Consider the following 25,254-nt stretch of genomic DNA (forward strand, 5'->3'; position numbering starts at 1 on the left):
TGCTGGGCTCTCAGTTCTGTTTCATTGACCTGTGTGTCTGTTTTTGTGCCAGTGCCACACTGTTTTGATTACTGTAGCTTCATAGTATTGTTTGAAATCAGGGAGCATGACACCTCCATTGTTTTCTTCTTAATATTATTTTGACTATTTGGGGTCTTTCATGGTTCCATATAAATTTTAGAATTATTCTAGTTCTGTGAAATATGCCGTTAGAACTTCAATAGGGATTGCATTGAACCTGTAGATTGCTGTGGGAAGTATGGACAATTTAAGAATATTAATTCTTCCAGTCAGTGACTGTGGAATATCTTTCCATTTGTATCTTCTTCAATTTCATTCATCATTGTCTTTCGGTTTTTCACTGTACAGGTCTTTTATCTCTTTGGTTAAATTTATTCTTAGATATTTTATTCTTTTTGATGTAATTGTAACTGGGGTTGTTTTGTTGGTTTCTCTTTGTGATATTTGCTATTGGTGTAGAAATGCTACAGATTTCTGTATGTTGAGTTTATATCCTGTGACTTCACTGAATTCATTTATTAGTGCTAACTGTGTGTATGCGTGTGTAGTCTTTCTGGTCCTCTATATATAGTATCATGTCATCTGCAAAAATAGTGGTGGTTTTACTTCTATTTTTCAGATTTGGATGCTTTTTTCTTTCCTTATTTTATTTTTTATTAAATTAAATTAAATTAAATTAAATTTTACTTTGCCTAATTGCTTTGGCTAGGATTTCCAATGGCATGTTAAATAAAAGTGTCTATAGTGGGTATCCTTGTCTTATTTCCTGATCTTAGAGGAAATACTTTCAGCTTTTCACTGCTGAGTGTGATATTAGCTGTGGATCTGTCATATATGGCCTTTATTATGTTGAGGTATGTTTCCTCTGTACCTACTTTGTTGAGAGTTTTTGTCATAGATGGATGTTGAATTTTGTTAAATGCTTTTTCTGCATCTATTGAGATAACCGTATAATTTTTATCCTTTGTTTTATTAATATGTATCATGTTGATTGCTTTGTGGATGTTGAATGATCTTTGCATCTTGGAATAAATCCTACTTGATTATAGTGCATGCTCCTTTTAATGTATTGTTAGATTCAGTTTGCTAATATTTTGTTGAAGATTTTTGCATCTATGTTCATCAAAGAAATTGGCCTGTAATTTTCTTTTTTGGTCTGATTTAGGTATCAGGTTAATGCTAGCTTCAGTAGGGGTGTGACCATTGGCGCTAACAGGTTGGATGGAGAATTCCAAAATGGTGCCAGCCAGCACTGGTATTAGCAAGGTAGCCTGAGATCACATAAATGGCTCCTGCCAGTGACTCAGTCCCTGGGGGTGTGCCAACTGGTTCCTGCCCCTCCACCAGATGCTTCAAGGCTAGTAGGTGAGTCCCCTTTACCCATTGTTCATGCACTTTTCAGCTTGGTGTTTTTGCACTGGTTTTCAGGTCAAGTGAGTCTGTGTGCAAGTCCTTTAAGAGCAGATTTTCTATTCCCTATAGTTTTTTAGTTTTCCCAGGCATATTCTCCATTGGTTTTCAAACCCAGGTGTTTTGGTTCTCATCTCCTGTGCAGGGTGTAGGCGTTGGGGTGCTTAATGTGATGCTTAAATCCCTTGCTTCTCAGGGGAAAGATCTATTCCTTTGTGATCCCTCCCAATTGTGGCTTGCTGTAGTTTTGGTTTTGTGACTTTGCCTCTCCTATCCATCTCATTGCTGTCCTTTTACCCTTTGCTGTGGAGGTTCTGTTCATTCAGTTTCCAGGTCCCTTTCTGGGAGAACTATTCCATAGGTAAGTGTATATTTGTTGTGTCTGTGGGTGGAGGTTCGTTCAGGATCTTTTTACACCATCATCTTGAACCCTCCAAACTGTCTCTGACAATGGAATATTAAGTATTGGAGATAGATTGGTAATGGTTAGTATGGTGGTAGATGGATGGGTGACTAGATAATGTGTGGTGTGTTGATCTTTTTAGCTCCCCTCAAATTATTGTAGTTTAGTTGGTGTAGTAGAGAGCAATGCAAGAGGAATTAAAATTTTAGCATTTTGGTTCTGCTTCCTTTTTTTTTTTTTAACAGTACAATTTTGAGAAATCTTTTAGCTGCTTTGTGATGTCTGTTTTCTCTCTTTTCTTATCTATAGAGAGAACATTATCCCTGCCTCTCTCAGAGATGTCATTGTGATTAAATAAGATATTCTGTGAAAGTGAGATGAGGATGATAAAGCACGATATACAAAAATAAACTTTATTAGTTTCAAAAAAAACTAAAACTGAGAGAATCCAGGTAGAGATCTTGATAAAATATTAGGTCCAGTCGGTCTCCAGTAAAGGAGAGCTTCTACCGCTGTTTGTTATTATTGAGAGGATGTCTACTTTTATGTGTAAGGCTAGCCTTGATTACTGTTTAGGTTATTAAATAGTTTATGAATATATTGTTAATATTTAATTTGATTTTCCCCCTTCTGCTTGTGTTTCAGACTCCTGGGAGAGTTGGCTCTCAAGGTTCTGATTTAGATTCATCAGCAGCTCCTATAAACACTGTGGATGTCACTAATGAAAGCTCTTCAGAGGTATGAAAATAAAATTTTACAATGAAATTCAATATTTAAGGAAAAATAGCAAATATTTCAAGTAACAACTGGTAATTTAAACTTTTGTAGAAAAAGTTCTCAGAAATCTTTCTTACAAATTGGTAAGCACCTTTTGAATCATATTTATGGATAGCTATTTGTGCTTAGTTGAGACTGAGAAAGTGTATATTAAGACCGAAAAATAGTAGTACCAATTTGTCTTTAATGTTAATGTCATCTCAACTTAATGAAGATTTTTAAATCTCTGAAGATTTACAGTTGATTAGTATCTAATTATGTTTGTACTGTCATGAACTACTAAGCTATGAAAGATTAGATTAGCTATAAAGTTTATACATTATTTGTTGTCTTCATTTATGACTTTGTAAGAACTTTTATCTTTGATAACTTATTGAAAATTAATGGATAAAGTAAATAAGTCTAAAAAAAACCTCATTTTTACAAAAGTCAGCCTTAGTAGTTGCTTTATTGTTATTATTAGTTTTAACAAACAATATATGATCAGTACAGAAAAAGGAAGTAAGATGAGAGAAGAACATAAAAACCACCCATAATACTGCCCCTAAGAGATTGACACACTTGTGTTTCTGCTCTGACAGTTTTTGTCAATTGTCCCTTTCTGAATCTAACTGTACTGTCTACCCAGTCCCCTTTTCTCTACTCTTCCCCACCTCTTGGTTGGTAAGTCTATTTTTGTGTTTGTTTCTGGGTATGTCTCTATCCATTCATCTTTCTGTTTTGTCTCTTTCTGGCCATCTGTCTTCATGTATATGTGTATTAACTGTAATAAGATCTAACAAGACTGTGAAAGTGAGAAGGAAAGTATCAGTTGAACTTTATATTATGAGCAAGTTTAAGGAAATATATTTAAAGAAAACATTCCAAACTGTGTTCATGATGTGATGAGCTCAGAGTGCTCAGTTGTAACCCTGGAAAGGAATTTAGTAGTAATTGTTGACCTCATTCAGACCAAAAACAACAAAGAATCTCCAAAAGATAGTGAGCAGTGGCTGGTAATCCTGCTGTGCTTTCTTATCAGGGTCCCTTTTCTGTTGTCTGTGATAGCCGTACTCTCTTTGTTATCCTTAAATCTTCCGTATGTCTTACCTTATTCTCACCTTCCTTTAGTCACTCTCTATATCATTGAGAAAATAGGAACCATTAGATGAATGTGCTGATTTTGTCACTAAAGCTATACTTGCACCTCTGTTCTTTTTCTTTCTTTTGTATGTGAAAGACAGGTCTCTTTTCCTATCAGACTTTAGTCACTTTGCTTTTGCTCTGGATTCCATTCTCTCTCATATTCTCAGCTTATCATCTTTCCCTCCTACGATTTTGATTTTTACCCGTGCCACAAATTACTCCCATCAGTGTATAAATACTGCTTTAGAGGTGCCATTAACCTGAGACTCCCTTAAATTAAGTTTGGTGCTTGAAATTCTTCAGATTACTCACTAGTGTAAAATCCAACTACGCACCCAAGGGTTATTGGTGATTATGAATTCTCAGGAGATGTTGTTTTTCCCCTTAGCCCATGCTAAGGTACAGACTTGTTTAAGATGTTGGTCGATGTCTCTCTGCCCTCCCCCCCCCCCAGTCTCTTTTTCTCTTAATCTTTCTCTCAGGTTATTTCCCTTTTACTCTGAAGTTGGCTTCCCACTTTGAACAAACTCTAGATTTTAACATTGTTCCTTTAGCAGCCATCTAAATGAAATTTGAAATGTGGCTTCCAGGATTTTAAAGAAATAGAAATAAAGCAATACCTTTCTTTAGTGCTCATTTTTGTCACATTTTATATATTATTATGTATAATAATATATATAACAGTATCTTAGTACAGGCTATTATAACAAAAGCACTGAGTAGCTTAAACAATAAACATTTATTTCTCACAGTTCTAGAGACTGGGATGTTCAAGATCAAAGATCTGGCAGATTCTTTGTCTGATGGAGGCTTGCTTCTTGGTTTATAGATGGCAGTCCTCACATGGTAGAAGGGGTTTGAGAGCTCTCTGGGGTCTCTTTTTTAAGGGTACTAATCTCATTCATGATGGCTCTACCCTAATGACTGAATTATCTTCCAAAGATCCCATCTCCTAGTACCATCACATTGGGGATTAATATTTCAACAAATGAATTTTGAGGGTAGACAAACATTCAGTCTGTAACAAATATATAATACATATAATATATAATGTAATAAGTGATTTTTTATGTCAGTTGTTCTTGTCAGGGCAGTTGTTCAGACTATTTAGTGTATCACATTGCAGAAGCAAATGTCTTTATTTACTCTTTAACCCTTTCCAGTCTGGTTTCCATCCTTAGTATTCACTGAAAGCACTCACTAATTACCACCATATTACCAAATCCAATCTTCATTTTTCTGCTCCTTTGGCTAGGGAGAGCAGCCTTTTCTTGTGGTGCTGTCCAATGGTAAGTGGTAAGGGTCCACTGAAGTTTCCAGATTGCTGGCTTCTCTAGCACCTAGTTTAGAATATATGATGCAAAAAGAAAATGCAGAGTACTCACCACTGTCTCAGTCCTTGGATTCTGAGCTCCTTAGCTGATCTGCGTTTCTCTCTTTATCTTTCAAAATTGTCTTATGTTTGTTTTATATATAATGCCTAGGGATTTTAGCTGTGTTTAGCTGGAAGAATAAAGAAGGGTATCTATTCCATTTTTTCTGGAACTGGAAATCTGACCATTTAAAAAACTGAATTATCTTTTTATTAATGAATTGTAAGACGACTTTATCTATTCTGAGTACAAGTCCTTTGTCAGTGTTTTGATTGCCTCCTATTCACTCCATTGCTAAGGGAAGCCCCTCCCTAGACTTATGGGGATGGCTCAACACATAATTAACCTGACACTAGATAAGTGAGATCAACAGCAGTTTATTATTCACATATACTCACAGCCCAGGTGAGGAGGACACTGTGTGCCAAGTAGGGCCACACAAGGATTGCACTTGGGGAAGAAACGAACACTCAGGGGCTGTGAGAAGCAGTCATTATAGTATCAGGAAGGTGAGGTGTCTGCATCCTACAGGAGATGTGATTGACTTGTTTGAATAATTCCAGGGACTGGTAGGAAACTGAAACCTGCTGCTTAGGCTTAAGCAGGCCCTGTGCCTGCTCCCAGTGAAGAGGAGGGTTTTTGGGCTAGAGGACCTTATCTGCTGGAGCAGAGTAAGGAGGGGAGCTTGTAGTTAGATCATTGAAGCTCTTCCAGTTTCACCAGTTGTCAAGGCAGCATATAGTATTGGGCCTTAATTTTAGGCCTTATACTACAATCAGAAATATGTGATGTGTATATTTTTTTTACAATCTGGCTTGTTTTTCATTTTGTTAATGGTGTCTTTCAAAGAGAAGAAGATTTAAATTTTGGTGAAGTGCAGTTTGTCATCCTTTTCTTTTAGAGTTAGTGCTTTTTGGGTTCTACAAAATTTTTTGCCTACCCCAAGACTGCAAAACTTTCTCCTGATTAAAAAAATAAAAACCAAGCTACAAGGATACAGTGTACAACACAGGGAATGTAGCCAGTATTTTATAGTAACTATAAATGGAGTATAACCTTTAAAAATTGTGAATCATACTGTATACCTGTAACATATTGTATATCAACTATATTTTGGAAAAAAAGACTGAAGGATAATAAAATCATTTTAGCATTTACATTTAAGTCTATGGTTTATTTTAAATTATTATGTATGGTATGAGGTAGTGGTTGAGTTTCATTTTTTCCATGTGAATATGGAAATCACATTTTTCCCCCATATGCCTGTCAGTACCAGTTGTTAAAAATGTTACCTTTCCCCATGACATTAAATTTTTACTTTTGTGGGAAATCAGTCAACCTTATATATGTGGGTTTTTTTTTTTTAATGTTCTTTGATCCAGGCATAATGAACTCCTAATTTTAAGGTGTTCCAAGTTTTTTCTTATATTTGGACTTTTGAATATGCTGATCTCTATGCCTTACTTGTTCTTGGCTTTTCATTTTTCTTGGTTAAACATCTGGTTATCCTTCAAGTCTCATCGCAGATAATTACTTTTTTACAGTAAACTTTCCTTGGCTCACATGTAGGATGGATACTTCTTCCATGTTCTTCTATGGAAAAGTATTCCTTATCCTTTTGGTAATGACTGTTATTATGAGATTCATTTCTTGGTCGAATATTTATTATTGCCAGACACTGTTCTGGATGCTGAAGATATGGCAGTGAGTGAAATAGTAAAAAGTTTTTATCTTGGTGAAACCTATATTCTAGTGGGTAGAAACAGGCAAAAAACCCAAATCACACTAAAATTGTACAGAAGGAGGCAGTGTTATTTTGAAAAATAAAAGCAGGAAAGGGGGCACAGAAAGTATTTTGGGTGGGTGCAATTTCAAATAGGATTGTCAGGGAAGATGTTTCTAAGAAAGCGGATAGCTCAGAAAGAACTAAAGGAACTGAGGAAACGAGTCATGTGAACTTCTGGAACAAGCATGTTGCAGGCATGTGGAACAAGTAGACAGTCTCTGAGGTGGGAGCATGCCTGGAGTGATGAAAAAGCCAGGAAGCTTGTGTGGCTCCAGCACAGTGAGTATGAGGGGAGGCTGGGGTAGTGAGGTAATGAGGCCCACCTCATAGGGCCATTTGGCTTTTGTAACGACTTAGATGTTTTACTCTTGGTGAGATGGGAAGTCACTTGGGAGTTTTGCGCAGTGAAACGACAAAATCTGTTTACGTTTTTGTAGGATACACTCTAGCTGCTCTGTGGAAAATAAAATTGTTAGTGGGGTAAGGATAGAAGCAGAGAGTCTGTTGGAAGTCTATTGCAGTGATCCATGTACACTGTGAGGGTGGTTTGGATCAAGCGGTAACAGTAAAGGTCCTGAGATTCTGAATATATTTTGAAGGTAGTTTTAATAGGATTTTCTGATTAGTGGGGTGTAAAATGTGATTATTTTCTTTAGTAAATTTTTCAAGAAACCTGGAAGCTTATTGAGAGTGGGGACTTCATTTTATTTTACCATTGTGTTCTCAGCATGGTAGCATAATGACCTAGTAATCACACTCAGTAAATACTTTTTGAATGAATGATTGAATGATATGCGGATGCTTACAGTGAAGAAATGAGTAAAATGGTAGGCAGCATAAATATATTGTGGTAAAAAATGCAACAGTGCATTCTTTTGAAAAATTATTCTGTAGTTTTAGTACTCGGGACTGTGGTTGCCTGGAAGACAGCACTTTCATCAGTAAAAAGAAAAAAAGTGAATTCATGTTCCTTACTTTCATCCCCTATCTAGTCCCATTTAAGGGTTGTTAACAAAAGGAACAATGATATTAATGATAGGTAACATTTATTGAATGTTTTCTTTGTATCAGATGCTGTGATAAGCACTTAGCATTTATTACTTCATTTAATTCTCATGCGACTCCCCCATATGAAGTAGGTGTTATTGTTACCTCCTTTAAGATGAAGAAATTGAAGGTCATACGTGCTACTAAGAGTGGTATGAATCCAGGTTTCAAGCCCAGGACTGACTTTTTAACTGCTACCCTGCCTTGCTTCTCGCTTTGGAACTTTGTTTGCAGTCTTCTTGCTTGCTATGGTCCTAAGTGATGTTAGAGACTCAAGGAACATCTTAGCCTCCCAGTTCTTAATGTTATCAGTGCTAATGATCTTTATTACCTCTTTTCTAGTTACTCAAGCCCATGACAGTACCTTCCATCTTCTTATCAGGTAGAATAGTTTCATCTGAAATGTTAAAATCGTATCTCTGCATTCTTTACCTTAACCGCTTGTCCTCGCAAAAACTTTTTCTCTCCTCACTGCTTAACTTCTTTGGCCTTACTGAGTATTTCAGGTTTTTAATTTCTATTTTTTCTTCTAGTTTCTCAGCCTTCCTTAGCTTCATTTCCTTTACTCTCTAACTGTATATCCAATGACAGTTAATACTTGTTTATCACTTATAATGTCTCAGGCACTGTACTAAGCATTTTATATGCTATACAATAACTCTAGAAGAACAGGTGCTAATATCAGCCCCATTTTATAGATGAGGAAATGATATTTAGCAAAATAAAGTGACTTTTAAAATTCATATAGTCAATATTGGTTGTGACTCAAAACCACATCTATTTTTGACACCAAACCCATAACATTATAAACTTTATAACCTATTGTCCTTCACCACTGTCTTCATTTAATTTACTTTCTCCTTGATCCTCTCAATTCCTGTATCCTCTTATCCTTTTACTGTTCCTGTCTGACAAAACCCCAAACCAAAGAAAAGTGTAACATCTCACATTTAAAATATAGATGTTGTTAGGTATAGGGATTTTGGGAAATTGTTTTTAAATGATTTTATTTGGCTCATAAAGTTAGAATAAAAGGTTACCTACTGGAAACCTACCTACTGGAACACATGGGTGTGGACAAGAATAGTATCTTAGGCTAGTGGAATATGGTGAAGACTAAAAATCGCTTTCATCATAAGAACTTTTTTTGTTGAGAATGTTATCTTACATAAAGGTATTTGTAAAACTGCCAGTCATTTCTTGATCTAAAATAAAAACTAGTTTGCCAGTAATGGCTCTCAGATAAGCAAGAACAAAGTATTATAAACAAAAAGAGTAGTTATATTCCAACTGAAGCAGCTGGTTACTATAATATTGAACCAGAGGAAACTTGTAGCATGAGGATGGAAACTAATTTTCAAAGTCCTACTTTGGATAGGTCTTTCACCTTTCGTGCAGTTACTGCTTGAAAATTTCCTTTCTATATACTAAAAAGAGATATACTAATTATTTTCCTGTTATGTCTGTTTTCATTGTCTATATTTTGTTTCATAAATAACTTTATGTATATCCTCCTAAAGGTTGTTATTTCACAGGGTTTCATCTGTCCATTATGTATGAAAAGATGTATAACTGCTATTGATTTGTCGGAGCATTACCAGAAAGTGCACGCTGAAAATGAGACAAGAGGACAGGAACTTCTTAATGACTCCAGTGTTACTGTGGGTCCTATATATTTTGTTTTAGCAGCTTGGTTATGGGTTGCTCAAAATAGCTTTGTTTTTCCTGGCCTTGGTGTTGCTTAATTTTTTATGCTACAAGGGAATATGGATTGCCTTAATTATGCATGCTTTAAAGAAGGTTCAATAAGGAAAAGAGGCTCTTGGGAAGTTGGCTTGGCTATTCTTTGTGAATCTGTAAACAAATATAAACATTTAAGTTAATATTTTTGCATAAATTTTGCCATGAAATTTGAAATATAAAGTGAGTTTTTTATTCAATAATTATATCTTTATTAGTTAATGTTTTATCAGTGAATATATTACAATGTTTTAGATAAATGCTTTACTCTTAAAGACGACTTTGCATGTGAACTGTCACTGTCTTTATTTGGGAAAATACACTGCATTAGAACCTGGGTCTACCACCGTTTCAACCTTTGTTTTGACTACCCAGACCTGATGGAAATGAAAGAATGAGGCATACTTATGAACAGTGGGTCACCCAAATGTTTCTCTGTAGTGTGTGGGGCTGATGCATATCTAAGGCTAGGAGTGGGAACCAGTGAGGGGAATTGTTGCCAATTTTTAGGCTGGAAACAGTTTCTCAGATGATCCTGCTATGTCTCTTCCTTTGAAAATGACTACAGTATTCTATAACCAAATAGAGGCATAGATTTTAAGAAACTTCTATAAGTTTTATAAAAGAATGAAACTTTTTTTTTAACCATGAAAGACAAAAAAATCACACTTACTTTTTCCTATGAGATAATGACGTATAAGGAAAACAATCTCACCAAACCTCCACTTATTTAACACATTAATAGAGTACCTCTTATGTTCCAGGTATTTTGGTAGATAAAGGGGATAAAAAAAGGTAAATAAGATATGATCTCTATGCCAGGAAGTTTCTATGATACATATTTGCAAAAAGAGTACAATGTCTAATTCAACTTAAGGAAAACTGCAGAAAAACTTTGGTGGGGAACACTTAAACCAGACATTCTCTAGGGTGATGGGGAAATGGGTGCCTGTGGGAGGATACCAGTTAAACTAGCTGAAGCAGTGCGAACAAAGATAGAGGCATAAAAGTCTTGGAACTCTGCTTAGCATTTTACCAGTTGTCTTTCTTCCAGAACATATGGGTCAGCTTTGCTTTATGGGCTAGCCAGAATCAAAAGTAACAACCATTTCTCCCTGTCACTTAATAAGAACTTTCCTTTTACCTGAAAGGATACTTGGTACAACAGGGTATCATTAGTATCAAGTTAAGATAAGCTCTTAGCTACAGTGGATCTGAGAAAGGATTGCAGATAACTGAAAGCTAAGAGTAAGGTATTTAATTGCTTTTAACCTGTGTGTGTGTGTGTAAGTTGGTGAGAACTTTGGAATGATTAAGGGAAATAAATGTAGCTAGCTGTTTTGAGTATTTTATTATTTGGTGTTTTATGCTGTTTGGGAGTTACTTATCTAGCAACTTCAGTCCCCTTGACAATATTTTAGAAAAAATAGAGGAATCTCTTAATATCCAGAATTAGTATCACAAAGTCCCATTCATGGGACATCTCTCAGATATTCATTCTGAGCTAATTTTATTTTAAATGAGTGATATAGTTTTAATAGACTCCCCCGCCCCAGTATACCCTTCTCATCCATATCAGGCTAGCATTGCTAGAAATAGCATGTGAATAATTTTTAGAAATGATTGTTGAAAGACAAAACAGGGTTTAGAAAAAACTGAAATGTGGGTACAGGAATTAAAGATGCTTGCCAGAATTAACAGAGTGGAAGATACTCATTCAGTGATTAATATTTATGCTGCTTAGACATTAAGCAAAGGTTTAATATCATCTATTTAAGAAGGTGAGAAAGTGCATATATGTATTTTAGGAAGATTTATTTTTATCGGAAATGTCCCCAAACTGAAGTTTTATTTAAACATCCATGAAAGCTCTAATCACATGGAAAATTTACTTAGGTGGGATATTTCTATAACTAAATATTTATTACTGAATTTCTAAAATTTCTCTTTAGGGATGAATCAGTTCATTCTGGAATATTAATCTGGTAATATTTAGAAGCTTTAAGAAGGTATGGCATACCTTAATGTGATCACTAGCTTTTTGGCATACTTAGGTATCTAAAGCCAAAACCTGGAAGTAGAGACAATAGTCTAGAAGCCAAAGTTGTGAAGATTAAATAGTGTAACTGGGGTGTGGATTCCCTGAGGAACACTGTAATTTGCCTTCTAGTTACTAGCAGAAGCTGAGACACAAAAGAGAGATCACAAGCTAAATATTATAGGGGTTTATGTGCTGTTGCACCAAAAGCATGTTAACTTGTGTGATACAGTAGTTACTGGGCAGAAGTTTACAAGAATGCCAAATAAAGCATAATATAGAGCGGTTATGAAACATGATGGTGGATAATAGGTGGCTTTGAAAAACAGAGCATAACATCAGCTAGATTAACACATAGATTGGGAGCATTTATTCATTCAGAAGACATCAAATTCAGCAGAGCATCAAATATATGTGGATCCTGATGCATTATTCTGATGTCCAAATGCACAGCCTCAGTACTACTGTCTTTGCTTATTTTAGGAGTTTCTTGGAGATCATTGCATTCATTCACCTATAGTGCCCCTGCCCTTCACTCCTGCTCTATAATCAGAACAGACCTCTGCTTCCTAAATGCAGCCACGACTGTATTTCATACCATTTCCTGCATCTTTGTTCATGCTCCTCCATTTGCTTAGAATACCTTTATTTCTGACAAGTAAACTTCTATTTAGTCTTTTTTTTCCTACTTACTCTTTAGTACCTAATTCTAATGTCTCATATATACATATCTCTACATATATGTATATATACACATATACACAATATGTATGTGTATCTGTATTTTTTGTAAAGCATTAACTGCTACCACAGGCAGAGTTGGATACCTCTTCTCCTGTGTTCCTATAATCCTTTATATATACTTGTTACACCATTGTCTGGTAATGTTATGCTCAGTGAGCCTTGATTTTGCCATATAATATGCACAAATTATAAGTAAGGGTATATTACTTGTGTAACAGCCAACAAAAGAGCACAAATTATTTATTTTTAGTTTTTATGTATCCAGAGTTTTTATTAGTTAGCTCAATCTGTCCCTTGGAAGCTTTGTGATCTGCAAACTATTGAAGCTCTTCTGTCCCCCCCCCCCCCCCAAATTCTTCCCTGCTGGGTTTATTCATATTTCACTAAATAAATACACAGTATAGAAATATATGGTGTGTTCAAAATACTACACTAGCCATTAGGGAAACATAGATTAAAATCTTTTTTGTGTTGTGTGTTGCAGTGAATGTAGAAACTTGACACACTAATAACAATGCTGGAGGAAAATAGCAATATACATACAAAAGGATAAAAATATGAGATACCATGGTGTGTTCAGAGAAGAATAGGTACTTCAGTATAGTTGAGCCATGTTGTATAGAGTAAGGAAGGGTGTCCAGACATCAGACTGGTAGGTCAATGGGGTAATACACATGATGGACCTTGTATGCCACAACCATATAGTCATTCTGGGATTATTTGTAAGTTTCTATTATTTTACAGGACTATATATATAGACTATATATATATGTGTGTGTGTGTGTGTATATATATATTTTAAGGTAATTCAAGAAACTTAATTTTTGAAGAGACAAATTACAGAAGTATAAATGGGGTATGGAGGAACCACAAGTTCTTAGAAGAGCAGTACAGGACTATATGTTAATTTAAAATTTTTATAATGTTATTCTTCGGGTAGCATTACTGACTAGAATACTTCCCAACAATTGTAGATAACTCTGTGGTAATTATGAGTTATTTACATTACCTTTTTCTCAGTGATCAGAGTACTTCATGTTCTTAATTTTTTGGTTATCATTCCTTTGAAGTAGATTGGAGCAGGTATTATTTACAAAGAGGATTATCTAGAGAGATGGAGGATATGAAGGCAAATCTTCTCAACTAGACTTCTAGATTAGAATTGACTTTTCAGGATAAAATTCTCTTACCATTAATTTACTCAACCTAAAAGAAGGTTGTAAGGGTTTTCTTTGTATCTTGTAAACTGCATCCAGGATAAGCAGTAATGTACCTTTGCACAATACCAGAATTTGGACTTAACACCATAAATTAGAGTTTACTTAATGGTACCATTGGTATGAATAATACATTTGACTGTATTTCATAACATACAAATGGTGATTTTGCAATACTAAAATACTATTTTGAAACCTTTTACTATATCTTTCTTAGGGTTTCATATGTCCCCAGTGTATGAAATCTCTTGGATCTGCTGATGAACTTTTCAAACACTATGAGGCAGTTCATGATGCTGGTAATGATTCAAGTCATGGAGGAGAAGCTCTTGCTCTGAAGCGGTATAGTATAATAGTTTCAAAAGTGTCAGAATGTCATTTCTGCCCTATTCTGTTGGTTAAAGTAGCCACAAGTGTAATGTAGTGAATGTGTGTGATACCATTGTTTAATTGTGAATACTTAGTTTTTGAAAATAGTAGTGTTTTTATATTATTTAATTTAAATCTGTCTTCATTTATTGTGGCTTCCTCCTTTATTGTTTTTTTTTCTTCGTCCTTTATTGTTATAACTTATTCTATCCTTGACCAATAACTATATCAGCATCTACAACTTGGTTCAGAGGTTATGTTTTGAAAGAAGGTTGTGATTTATCAAAAGGATAAATTATATTTAGCATACTCTGCTTAATAAAAAAATGATATACTTTATTTAGAAGATTTCATAGTAAGTTATTAAAATAATTAATTTAGCCAAGAGTTAAATTTAATAATTATTTTTAAAAAATTTCTTTTGTAATCACCAATATAATAACAAGCACACATACACATTCTGCTTCTTGGCAATTTTGTCTGACCATTTTAAAATTAAATCAAGCTAAAATATAATTACTTAGAAAGGCATTCAACAATATAACTTTTCTTTTCTTCTGCTATTGGTGAAAACTCTTTATCTTATATTCCCACTAAGGGAGAAATCTTGATTTTACTCTACTTGTAAAAAATTTGTTTCATGTTTTTCTTTAAAAAATGCCTCATAGTTGGTTATGACCACATTATGGTTGATAGATAATAAAGAACTATAAAATATGGTTGTTTTAATTTATTAAAATATGTGGGAAAACCAGTGCTTTTGGGTTGTGTGAATCTTTCCTTTTCATATGACTATTAATGCTCTTTAAGATTTTTATGTATGAGTTAATAATTTTGGTACCATTCTTTTGTCATTTGTTAGGAAATAGATATAAAATATATATTTATATTAAATCATGTATAAATGCCTTTATATTTAGTGTCAATTTAACAGAGCTGCTTTTTCATCTATGAATTAGTGCCTAGTACGTGAATTTTCATTCAGTCTACCCTTAACTTTTCATCCAATGTTTAGCTCACTGAAACCTGATTTCTGCCCAGCCATGCTCCTGAAACTATTCCCTCAAAGCCCAACAGTTAAAAAAAAAAAAAAAGGATTATTTTCAGTTTTTATCTTAGTAGACCTTTGTTTTGGTTACGTATTACTGTGTAACAATCCACTCAAAACCTAGTGGTTTAAAACATTAAGAGTGTATTACTTCTCATGAGTCTTTGATTTGACTGGGTGGTTCTGCTTTAAGTTACATAGACTTGGGTTTTGAAAAGGCCAGAAGGGCCAAAATGGCCTCACATTCATGGCCGGGGGATATAACTGGGTACTGGCTGGCAGCTCAGCTGGGGCTATATGTCAGGGGGCTCAGTTCTCCTTTATATGGGCCTGTGTATGTGGCTGCTTGGACTTGCCCACAGGATAGCAGTTAGGTCCTAATAAAGAGCATTCCAAGAGGAAAGGAGCAGAAGCTGTCAGTCTTCTTAAGGTTTGGATTCAAAAGTGTCAGAATGTCATTTCTGCCCTATTCTATTGGTTAAAGTAGCCACAAGACTGCTCAACGCCAGTTAAGATTCAAGAGTCCAAGAAGTAAACTGTCTTTCAGTGAAGGGGTGGCTTTTACATATAAGAAGGGAAGAACTTGATGGCAGCCATCTTTGTAGACCATATGTCACAGTCTCTGCAAATTTGGTTTACTGGCTGTCTTTTGTTCTGCTCTTTTGAGACAACATACCATTGTTATCATTCTTTTTTGATCTGTTTAATGTATTCCTCTTCCTCTATATGTGTGATGATATCTACATCTATGACTTCCTCCTAAACTACATTTCCAACCTAGAATTATCTCCCAAGTTGTCTACTAGGTATCTTTTGATGTTCCAAAGGAACATCTCACTGTTGACATTTTGAAAACAGAGTTCATTATATTTCCTTCTAAACACTGATAGGGAAATTACTCTCACAAATTTGTTGAAGTGGCACTTTTTAAAAGATTAATTGGAATAACTAAGTTCACCCAATTAGAAACTGAATTGGATTATCTTCCTTGCAATTTGATTCAGTTTAATATGAGCCATTCAAGTATATTGTTATTAATTCCTCTCTTCATCATTTTAGTTTATTAATCTTCCAACTCCATGTATAAAGAGTAGGGAAAACTTAAAACACACCCAGAATTGTCCATATGCATGTAAAGACTAAGTCTTCTCCAGTTGGCTTGTGGTCTCTACAAATAGATATGTTCATAGGGCCACTTGGGAGAGAGGGAGGGATGGGGACGCACGCGCGCGCGCACACACACACACACACACACACAATAGAGAAATGAAAATTAGTGAAAGTGTCAGATAAAGATAAATTGTAAGAGTCAACAAAAGACACAGGAATCTATTATCTAATTTTACTTCTGTATTCAGAGATTAAAGACTTTACCTCAGAGTTTGTCTCCATCATGAAGTGCTTTTAGGTAGAAGTGATCATTGTCTTTATAACTCTGCTTTTATTTCTGTCATAGAACTGATGATAGTCTGTTGCTTTTACTTGTTTACATGTTTACTTCCCCCGTTAAACTGAACAGCTTGAGAGTCTGGAGTAGACAAATTCTGTGGAACAATGAGTTAATTCTTTACTTATGAATGAGTACAAAAAATAGAGGACTCATTTCTCCATCTTTTACATTTTTCTTTGTTGGCAGTTTCCTTCCTTTCCTATCATTAACCATGTTTCACAGATGAAGCTGATTCTGTCCCTTTACTCTCTACCCCCACCCCTATCCTAGAGAATAATTCTCCCACCAGTATTGTCCTGTTATCTTTTACCTTTCTCATATGCTCGTGCTGGAGTGGACTTGGTCTTCCCCATCATTAGAACTGATCCTGTTCTCCTATTCCTTTTGTACTGGAATGAATTCATTTGAGTATTTTCAGTCTACTCAGTTCAGTTATTGTGTCTTCTACCATGGCAGCATTGCAGTGGCATGGAGCAAGGAGGGTCTCTTTATCTGCTGTTTACAATCCAACAGGGGAAGATACATGTTTCTTATACCCCGAATAATAATCCCAAATGTGTTTTCTCATGGAATCTCTCCTGCAATAGGACTTCGGGTGGTCTCTCACTATTCTGTATCAGACTGACTCTTAGATGAAGGGAACAAAATGTGAAGTTTTGCCAGGAAATAGCATTTCAGACTCAAAGAACAGAAAGAAGCCAGTAATGCTGGAGCTAGATGAGTGAGGGGGAGAGTGGTAAGACAGGGACTAGATTGTTCAGATTTTATAGTCCTTATTAGTGAGTTTAGATTTTATACTAACTGCAATAGGAAGCCATTGATACTTATTGCTGGTAAATTAATGATATTTTGTTTCTGGCTCAGGCATTTGACAGTTTTATCATTTCCATGATAAAATATTTTTCCATTTATAAATAACATACTCTAGGAATACAATTATTCTCATAAGGGATTTATATGTATATTCCACTATACATAAAATGTACAGTAGTTTTTTTAAGAATTGAGAAAACTAGAATACTAATATACAATCACTAGCCGTGACTTGTTGAAGAACATTAACTATTAATTCCTGTTTTTCCCAATGTATGTTTAGAGATGACATAACACTACTTAGACAAGAGGTCCAAGACCTACAAGCTTCACTTAAGGTAAGAATAAAAATGATTTTACATGTTTATTTTCAATGTTTCACATAAAAAAGTCTTAAAATTTACTAATTAAAAGGCATTTTTTTTCCTTTAGGAAGAAAAATGGTACTCAGAAGAATTAAAGAAAGAATTAGAAAAGTTTCAAGGGCTACAGCAGCAAGTAATTGCTTTTAAATACTTGAAGTGTGTTTTTAGTTGTTTATTTTCATTGTTGAAAATTAAGCATAATATTTTTTTGTAAACAGGTTGCCTGATATGAATAACTTCCTAATTTGTTTCTATGTGTTTAATATCCTGCATGTATATCTGTTTTAATATTAATGAATGCAAATGAATATAACCAAAATATGGGAATCTAAGATATAACTCTTTAAAGGTGTTCCACTAAGAATCATTTACCTATGTGTTTTTTTTTTTTTTATATCAGGCTACATTCTAATTTTCTGACAATATATCTAAATGGTTAAAAAGTATAAATAAGTTCAAACAACAGTGAAACTCTTCAAAGAATTTGTGACAAATTGGAAATTACTAAAATGTCTGTTAGTAGGGAAACAACTATTAACTGTGGATAGTTTATATTAGTGGAGGTCGTTTGAAAGCATGGGAAAACTCTTGTATTAATGTTAGATTTTAAAAAACTCTAAAAATTTTTATGTGTCCTTGTACACACACAGACATATGCTATACAACTTTACATAAAAAACATACATGAGGAAAAGAAAAGTCACTGTGGTATCAGAAGTGGTTATTTTTAGTGATTTTGTTTGATATCCTAGATTCTATATATATATATATAGATAGATATGTATATTTTTTTCATAGTCTTTATAGTTTAATATATTTTCTAAGGAAATGTCTTAATCCAATTACGAGTTTTACACTAAAATTATCTTGACTTTTATACGAAAATTACATAAAGAATCCTAGAATAATTTTACCTAATGCATATATAGTTTTCATTTATAAGAATAAAGTGGATACCCTTTAACAGTAACTTTAATATTTTTATAAAGGAATTAATAATCCTTTTGCACATTATCTTAGCACATTGTGACTCTTAGTCTTTTTGCCTTTTTTATCTTTTCATCGAAAATTGTCATTTGGACTAGAGAAGAAAAACAAATAAATGGATAAGAAGATTTCAGTCTTATTACTATTCAGCTTCTGTAATTGAGGTTACATTAAAGAGGTTTTTAGTAATCTAAAATACTTATAGTTTACTTATGTTTTATGTAGATGTTATCAGCAATCAGAAATGGGCTATATTGTTTTCTGTACCTGAAAACACAGAGGAAATTGTTTTCACATTTGAGATAACTGTTTTACATTTAATACATTAAATACATCTTCTACAGTGCAATTGCCTTAATAAGAAATTTACCATTGGGGAAAGTGTATTTTAAATATTGATGATTATTAATAGTCAATATGCTTAAATCAATGTGTAGGAAAATAAAAAGTCAGATACACTGTGAGAAGCCTTATTAAACTCTTTTAGATATATATAATTTTTAGAATATGGAAATAATGACCAGGTGGTATATTATTTTATTCCTAATGCATGTGGTAAATTAAATCTTATGAAATATATTCTTTATTTCTGCTTCTTTTAAAGACAGTTTATGATCCTGAATTAAAAATTTATGTTTTTAAAGCCATTTTTTAGTAGTGATTGCTTCATGTCCTATTTTAGCTTATGAAAATTTTCAAATATTATAGGACTGAATCTTACCTGCTAACTTAAGTATTTGCTTTAGAATCTATATTTATAATTGTAATAATTTATATTATTTATTTGGTACTGGATTTATGGAATTTAAGATGCCATCTATTGCAAGACCTAAAAATCTAATAATATGTTAACATACAAAAAGCCTTAGAGGAACTGAGCTGTATTTAGATCATTATGCCAGTCTGCTTAGTGTTACCTTAGTGATCTTGAAGAATGTAAGCAGGCCAAAATTTAATTGTCATCAAAATCTTGCTACTTACCTGACAGATTGTGGCTTTCAGAAATTTTTTTTTTCACATTGGCAATTGTAACAGTATTGTCTTTTCCTTTTAATGCATTTGTCTTTTGTTTTCATTGAGGAGTCTAAACCTGATGGATTAGTAGCTGATTCACCAGCAGGTAACTTTACTTGAAGCTATTGTTTTGTCCATTTTTATTTTTCGTCTTTCTCATTCTTTTTTATTTCTTTTTCTCTGATGCCTGCTACATGAATTTTGTTTTGTGGATACTTTATGGCTCTAAAACAGTGAAGATTAACAGTCATATTCTAGGCTGAGCAGCATGTTTGTTGCCTGTGAACTTCATAATTTAATCAGTTAACAAAAATCTTAGTGTCTCCTTAGAGATCATTATATTCTGAAGTTATAAACAAACTTCTGGAATATTACATTAATATGGTGGTTTAGTGAAAATTTAAATCTATATTAAAGAGCAATGCACTCTTTTTCTCTTGAAATGAAGGAAAGATGAAACTAGCATCTTTGTAATGGACTTTAACTGGAGAAATGCTCAATGAATTAATCAAAATTATATTTTGAGGTTAGCTGTTGTATTTAATGTCCCTCTGAGATCTCTTTTCTTTGTTAGAACGAAATATTAGAAGTTTATTGCCTATTTTAGTTGATTATTTTACATAAGGCCTTGATTGTTCTTAAAACATTTCTAATTACATTTCATATTATAGTACATTTTATCAGAGGAGAGAATGTATTCCTTTTTGGTCAGTTGACAGATTGAGGACAATAACTGAAATATGAAATCAAAATAATCTTTAAACAAATATTTATGTTATTTGGGTGTGATGCTGAATATTCCTTTCATTTGTTTTATATGTTTTGTAAATTATGACTTTGACCTTAAATGAAACGTATGCTTAATTCTTGAAATATGAAGATACTCTGCTTGTAATTGGATAGTAGACTCCAATGTTGATTGTCTTTAATTACTACAATGATTAAAATATAAGTAATAACAATTTAGGAAATGTAATTAATATTGTGTTTGAATAGCTACTGTACTTTTTTGTAGAACTACAGTCTTTGGAACGACAATTAGAAGAAGCTCAAACAGAAAATTTTAATATTAAGCAAATGAAAGACTTATTTGAACAGAAAGCAGCCCAACTTGCCACTGAAATTGCAGGTAAAATGAATCAATTTTTTTTAGCCTATGAATCAGTCTCATTACCTTTTTGCCATTGTATGTTTGAGAAATAAACATCGTATTTTAGTGTGATAAAGCATTTGTTAGACTTAATATGGTGATGATTAGTGGAATTTAATGGTAAGAGAGTTGCTATAATGATAAGAGTGCTCTATAAATTATTTCATTTGTCCTCTCATCTCCGCCCTTCAAAACTCACTTTACAGAAGATGAATTTTCTTTTGGGGTATGCTTAAAGATTAACAAGTAACATTTTGAAGAATTTAAATAATACAGAGAGTATTTGTTTATGCTATCAATTACATATGATTTTTTCAACTACATGCTTTTGGGTAAAATATTATGTATGATTAAGTATACGTTAAAATGCTAATTAGATGACTGAAAAATTGTGCTGAAAACTGGAATTTGACACAACACTGTAAAATGATTATGAATCAATAAAAAATGTAAAAAAAATGCTAATTAGTAATTTAGTGTTGTGTGGAATTTATGTAGACAAAGACATTTGATCATTTTAAATTTATCATTTAATGTAATTAGAAGCACAATTTTATTGTATATATTTATAGTTATCTAAGGAATGTGAGTTTGAATTAGAGTGATATATATATAGATATAGATATGTATTGGAATATAATTTATAAAACTGTTCTTCTCTAAAGTTAATATCATGAAACTAATATTTATATAACTATCCTAATTAATTAGATATAAAGTCAAAATATGATGAAGAAAAGAGTCTTCGAGAAGCTGCTGAACAAAAAGTGACACATCTGACAGAACAATTAAATAAAGAGGCGACTGTAATTCAAGATCTGAAGACTGAACTGGTAATTTAGAAACCATTATTAGACTATAAACCTTATTTGAAATTGAAAAATAAAATATGTACTCTGATGAAACTTTTTAGAAATATAGCTTGAGTAAAATGGAGGAAATAAATTCTCCATAGTTTTACCACCTACATATATGATTTTTAAAGTAAAAATTGAAGGTTACAATACATAATTTATGATGTTAACATTCTTATTGTTTCTGTCTTAATATTATCTGTCTTACTTAGTAGTTTTCATATCTGCATCTCTGATCTTACCATCCTTTGAACTTTGTTTTATAAATCCACCTACTTTTAGGATACTTCTGATTGCATTTCTAGCTTCGATTTCAGATTGGACAAGTGTAACATCAAGTCATCATATTTCCTCCATAACTATATTTCTGTCACTGGTACTATCCATTTTCAGCACTCTCCCCAGGCTTAACAACCTGGGATCTGTTCTTGCCTCCTTTCTGTCCTTTATTTAGTACTTAATAGATGTATGAATAAATGAATCAACTATATTGAACCTGCAGCAGACTCTAATTATGCTTATATTTGCTCCTCCTTCATTTTATTACCAGTTTCCTAGGATAGAAAATGAAGGAATTTAGCATTTATCAAGTGATTGTTATTACCAGTGAGTGTACTTTGCGAAGGAAAGGGAAGCAATTAAAGCACTGAGGACAACTGTGAATTTGCTAGTTTGCACGTTGAGTGGGTAATACTATTAAATATGAGACAGAACGGGAAAAGGAGAGGACTGTTGAGGGGAAGACATTAGTGTTTGATGTTCGGAATTTAATAATTGACATTAAAGATTATTTTTATTTTGATTTCTTTGTAGTAAAATTATTTTAAAAATATGTTATTTTAGTTTCACTGTAATTTTTAATTGAAATGGAAATGTGTTGCTTCATAGCTTCAGAGACCTGGTATAGAAGATGTTGCCGTGCTAAAGAAAGAACTGGTCCAAGTTCAAACGCTAATGGATAACATGACCTTGGAACGTGAGAAAGAATCTGAAAAACTCAAAGATGAATGCAAAAAGTTGCAAACAGAGTATGCTAACTCAGAGGTAATGAAGTTCACTGCACTTAAATGAGATTATTGTTAACTTGTTCAGTGTATACTGTTGAGTAAAGCCAGGATTTGAGATTTTTCTCTGAAGACCTATCAAACAGTATTTGCCTTTCTTTCATTTGGTCTGAGTAATATTTGTATATAGTCAGTATGGTTTGATAGTATTTTTGATTTTTGTTTTATGAAGCTAGAAACTTAGAGACGAATGTTTGCACTAAAGAGTATTATTCTGTTTAACAAATGGTATATTGTGGAGAAATGATATTTAAAGTTAAATTTGCTCCAGGCTAGTTAATAAGTTTTAATTGAATTTATCTAAATTCGGTTTGGGTAAAGGAAGTGTGATTTAATTTTCTTCAATTGTATTACCAATATTTAGAAAAAAATATTCAAGAAAAGCTTATTTTCTAGTAGACTTCTTTTTTTTAATCAATTATTGAATTATATGGTTGAAAGAAGTCTTAAAAATCATCTAGTCTAACACTGCATCCAAGAATCCCCTTTATAGCATCTCTGATAGGTGATCTACAACTCTTGCTGGGTGATATATTTCTTCATAAGTCAACCATTCCATTGAGTTGACATTTGTTTCCCTATAATTTGCATGCACAGGTTTCAGTTTTCAGGAATTACACAGAATAAATTGTTCTTCTTTTCCACATGAAATATTTGAAGACTATTCATATTTACTCTGAGTTTTCTCTCTTCCAAGATAAACATTCTCAGTTTCTTCTGTTGCTCACATGACTTTGGCCTGTAAATCCCTTATGTAATTATGTCAGTATATGACAAGCTCTGGGATATGTAGTAAATATTTCTCTTAAAAATGCTAACCTTTGTTCTTTTTTTACTGTATTATAGGAGGTATTTTATTATAACTACTACTGTGTGCAGTTCTTAAGCTCCCTTATGTGATGTGGATGTCTGTTTTTCATGTTTTCAGTTTAAAAAGTTAAGCTGTAATATTTTAATTTGCATCTCTTAGAGTTTTTCAGCTTGTGATCTAAAAGCCACTCTATTCATAATTGGTAACATATTAATAAGCCAATGAAGTATAAATATTATAGATAACGTATGTCACTCTTCAGTTTACTTCCTCCTATATCTTATCAATGGGGGAATGGTAAAAGTTTATGGTATAACACATATAGGCATGTGAGAATTTATGATGCTTAACACTTCAGACTTCATGAACTTCAGGTGTAGATTTCCCAAAAGTGATCTTTGTAGCCCAGTGACATTTAATCTCACAACTTTTCAAACAATTTCAGGGAGTTCATGAATTTATCAAAGCCAGATGAAAGCTCCCAATGTATAATTAAGGAGAGTCTGAATCAAAGAATCTCATGAGGAAAAGCCTGATTGAAACAATGCTAAAGTAGAAATACTTGAACCTAGGTGAATCTAGTCATTTATTTCTGTGGTTCAATAACAATTACTTTTAATTAAATCTGCCTGATTACTAGTATTTCTCAAATACTAGTAAAAAAAGTTACACTCTTTTGATTAAAAAATTCCTTTAATGTTATTTGAAATTTCAAAATAAGTGTAATAGGGTGACTAAAATTGAATCACAGTAATGGTAGTTTTAGAATACATCTATTTTAATGTGCAATCCTCTTTGACCTTTTCCAACTGAGAATTATGGAGTTATACATATACATCTTATATAAGTAGAATTTGACCAAAGAGAATAAACTTACATATTTTGGGAAAAATATATGTGGGAAAATATATCTAAGTAATATTTTACTTAAGAATTACTCTATAGGGGATGGTGTAGTTCAGTGATAGAGTGCATGCTTAGCATGCCTAAGATCCTGGGTTCAATCCTTAGGCCCTCCATTTAAATAAAAAAAAAAACCTAATTATCCCCCCCCCCAAAAAAGAATTACTCTAAATTTAATATGGAGGATTTTTATAAATTTGTTTTTATTCATGTAGATTAAAATATGTTTATATATAATGAGAATAGGTCATTAGAGATGAGAAAGTTTTAACTAGATATAAAAGATTTGAGGTGAAAGGATTTAGTATCTTCCCACATTGTCCGCCTGTCAACATGGGTGATGAAACAATGATTTGTTTTAATTTAATTTTTTTCCAGTTTTTTTTTTGAAGTATAGTCAGTTTACAGTGTGGTGTCAAAGTCTGGCATGATGTTCAGTCATACACATACATACATATGCTCCTTTTCATATTTTTCATTATAGGTTACTATAAGATACTGAATATAGTTCCCTGTGTTACACAGTATATATTTGTTTATCTATTTTATATGTAGTAGTTAGTATCTGCAAATCTCAAAATCTCAACTTATACCCCTTGGTAATCATAAGTTTGTTTTCTGTCTCTGGATCTGTGTCTGTTTGGAAACAATGATTTATTTTTTTCTCTAGAAAAGATATTTCTGGGAAAGAAGAAAAGTGGCTTAGAAATCCATTCTTCACATTTTAATTTCTTTTAAGTTTTCC

The 25,254-nt window shown here is 33.1% G+C and overlaps 1 protein-coding gene across 8 annotated transcripts in view; it reads left to right on the forward strand.

Annotated features, from left to right (window-relative positions):
- EEA1 (early endosome antigen 1) overlaps positions 1-25,254 on the forward strand; it is a 106,875-nt gene that overhangs the window by 22,813 nt on the left and 58,808 nt on the right. For 6 of the 8 annotated variants that reach the window (XR_012078531.1, XR_012078532.1, XM_072973237.1 and 3 more), the window contains exons 2-10: positions 2,480-2,572; positions 9,463-9,603; positions 13,899-14,023; positions 17,645-17,699; positions 17,794-17,859; positions 19,794-19,833; positions 20,743-20,856; positions 21,589-21,710; positions 22,620-22,775. Coding sequence is in view for 6 of the 8 variants with exons in the window: in XM_072973237.1 (XP_072829338.1) it covers positions 2,480-2,572; positions 9,463-9,603; positions 13,899-14,023; positions 17,645-17,699; positions 17,794-17,859; positions 19,794-19,833; positions 20,743-20,856; positions 21,589-21,710; positions 22,620-22,775 (912 nt within the window). In the remaining 2 variants the exon portion in view is untranslated. The remainder of the gene's footprint in view (positions 1-2,479; positions 2,573-9,462; positions 9,604-13,898; positions 14,024-17,644; positions 17,700-17,793; positions 17,860-19,793; positions 19,834-20,742; positions 20,857-21,588; positions 21,711-22,619; positions 22,776-25,254) is intronic. The other 2 variants (XM_072973240.1, XM_072973241.1) reach the window with 2 other exon arrangements.

The sequence above is a fragment of the Vicugna pacos genome, chromosome 12 (assembly GCF_048564905.1).
Source record: "Vicugna pacos chromosome 12, VicPac4, whole genome shotgun sequence".
NCBI classification, from domain to species: domain Eukaryota; kingdom Metazoa; phylum Chordata; class Mammalia; order Artiodactyla; family Camelidae; genus Vicugna; species Vicugna pacos.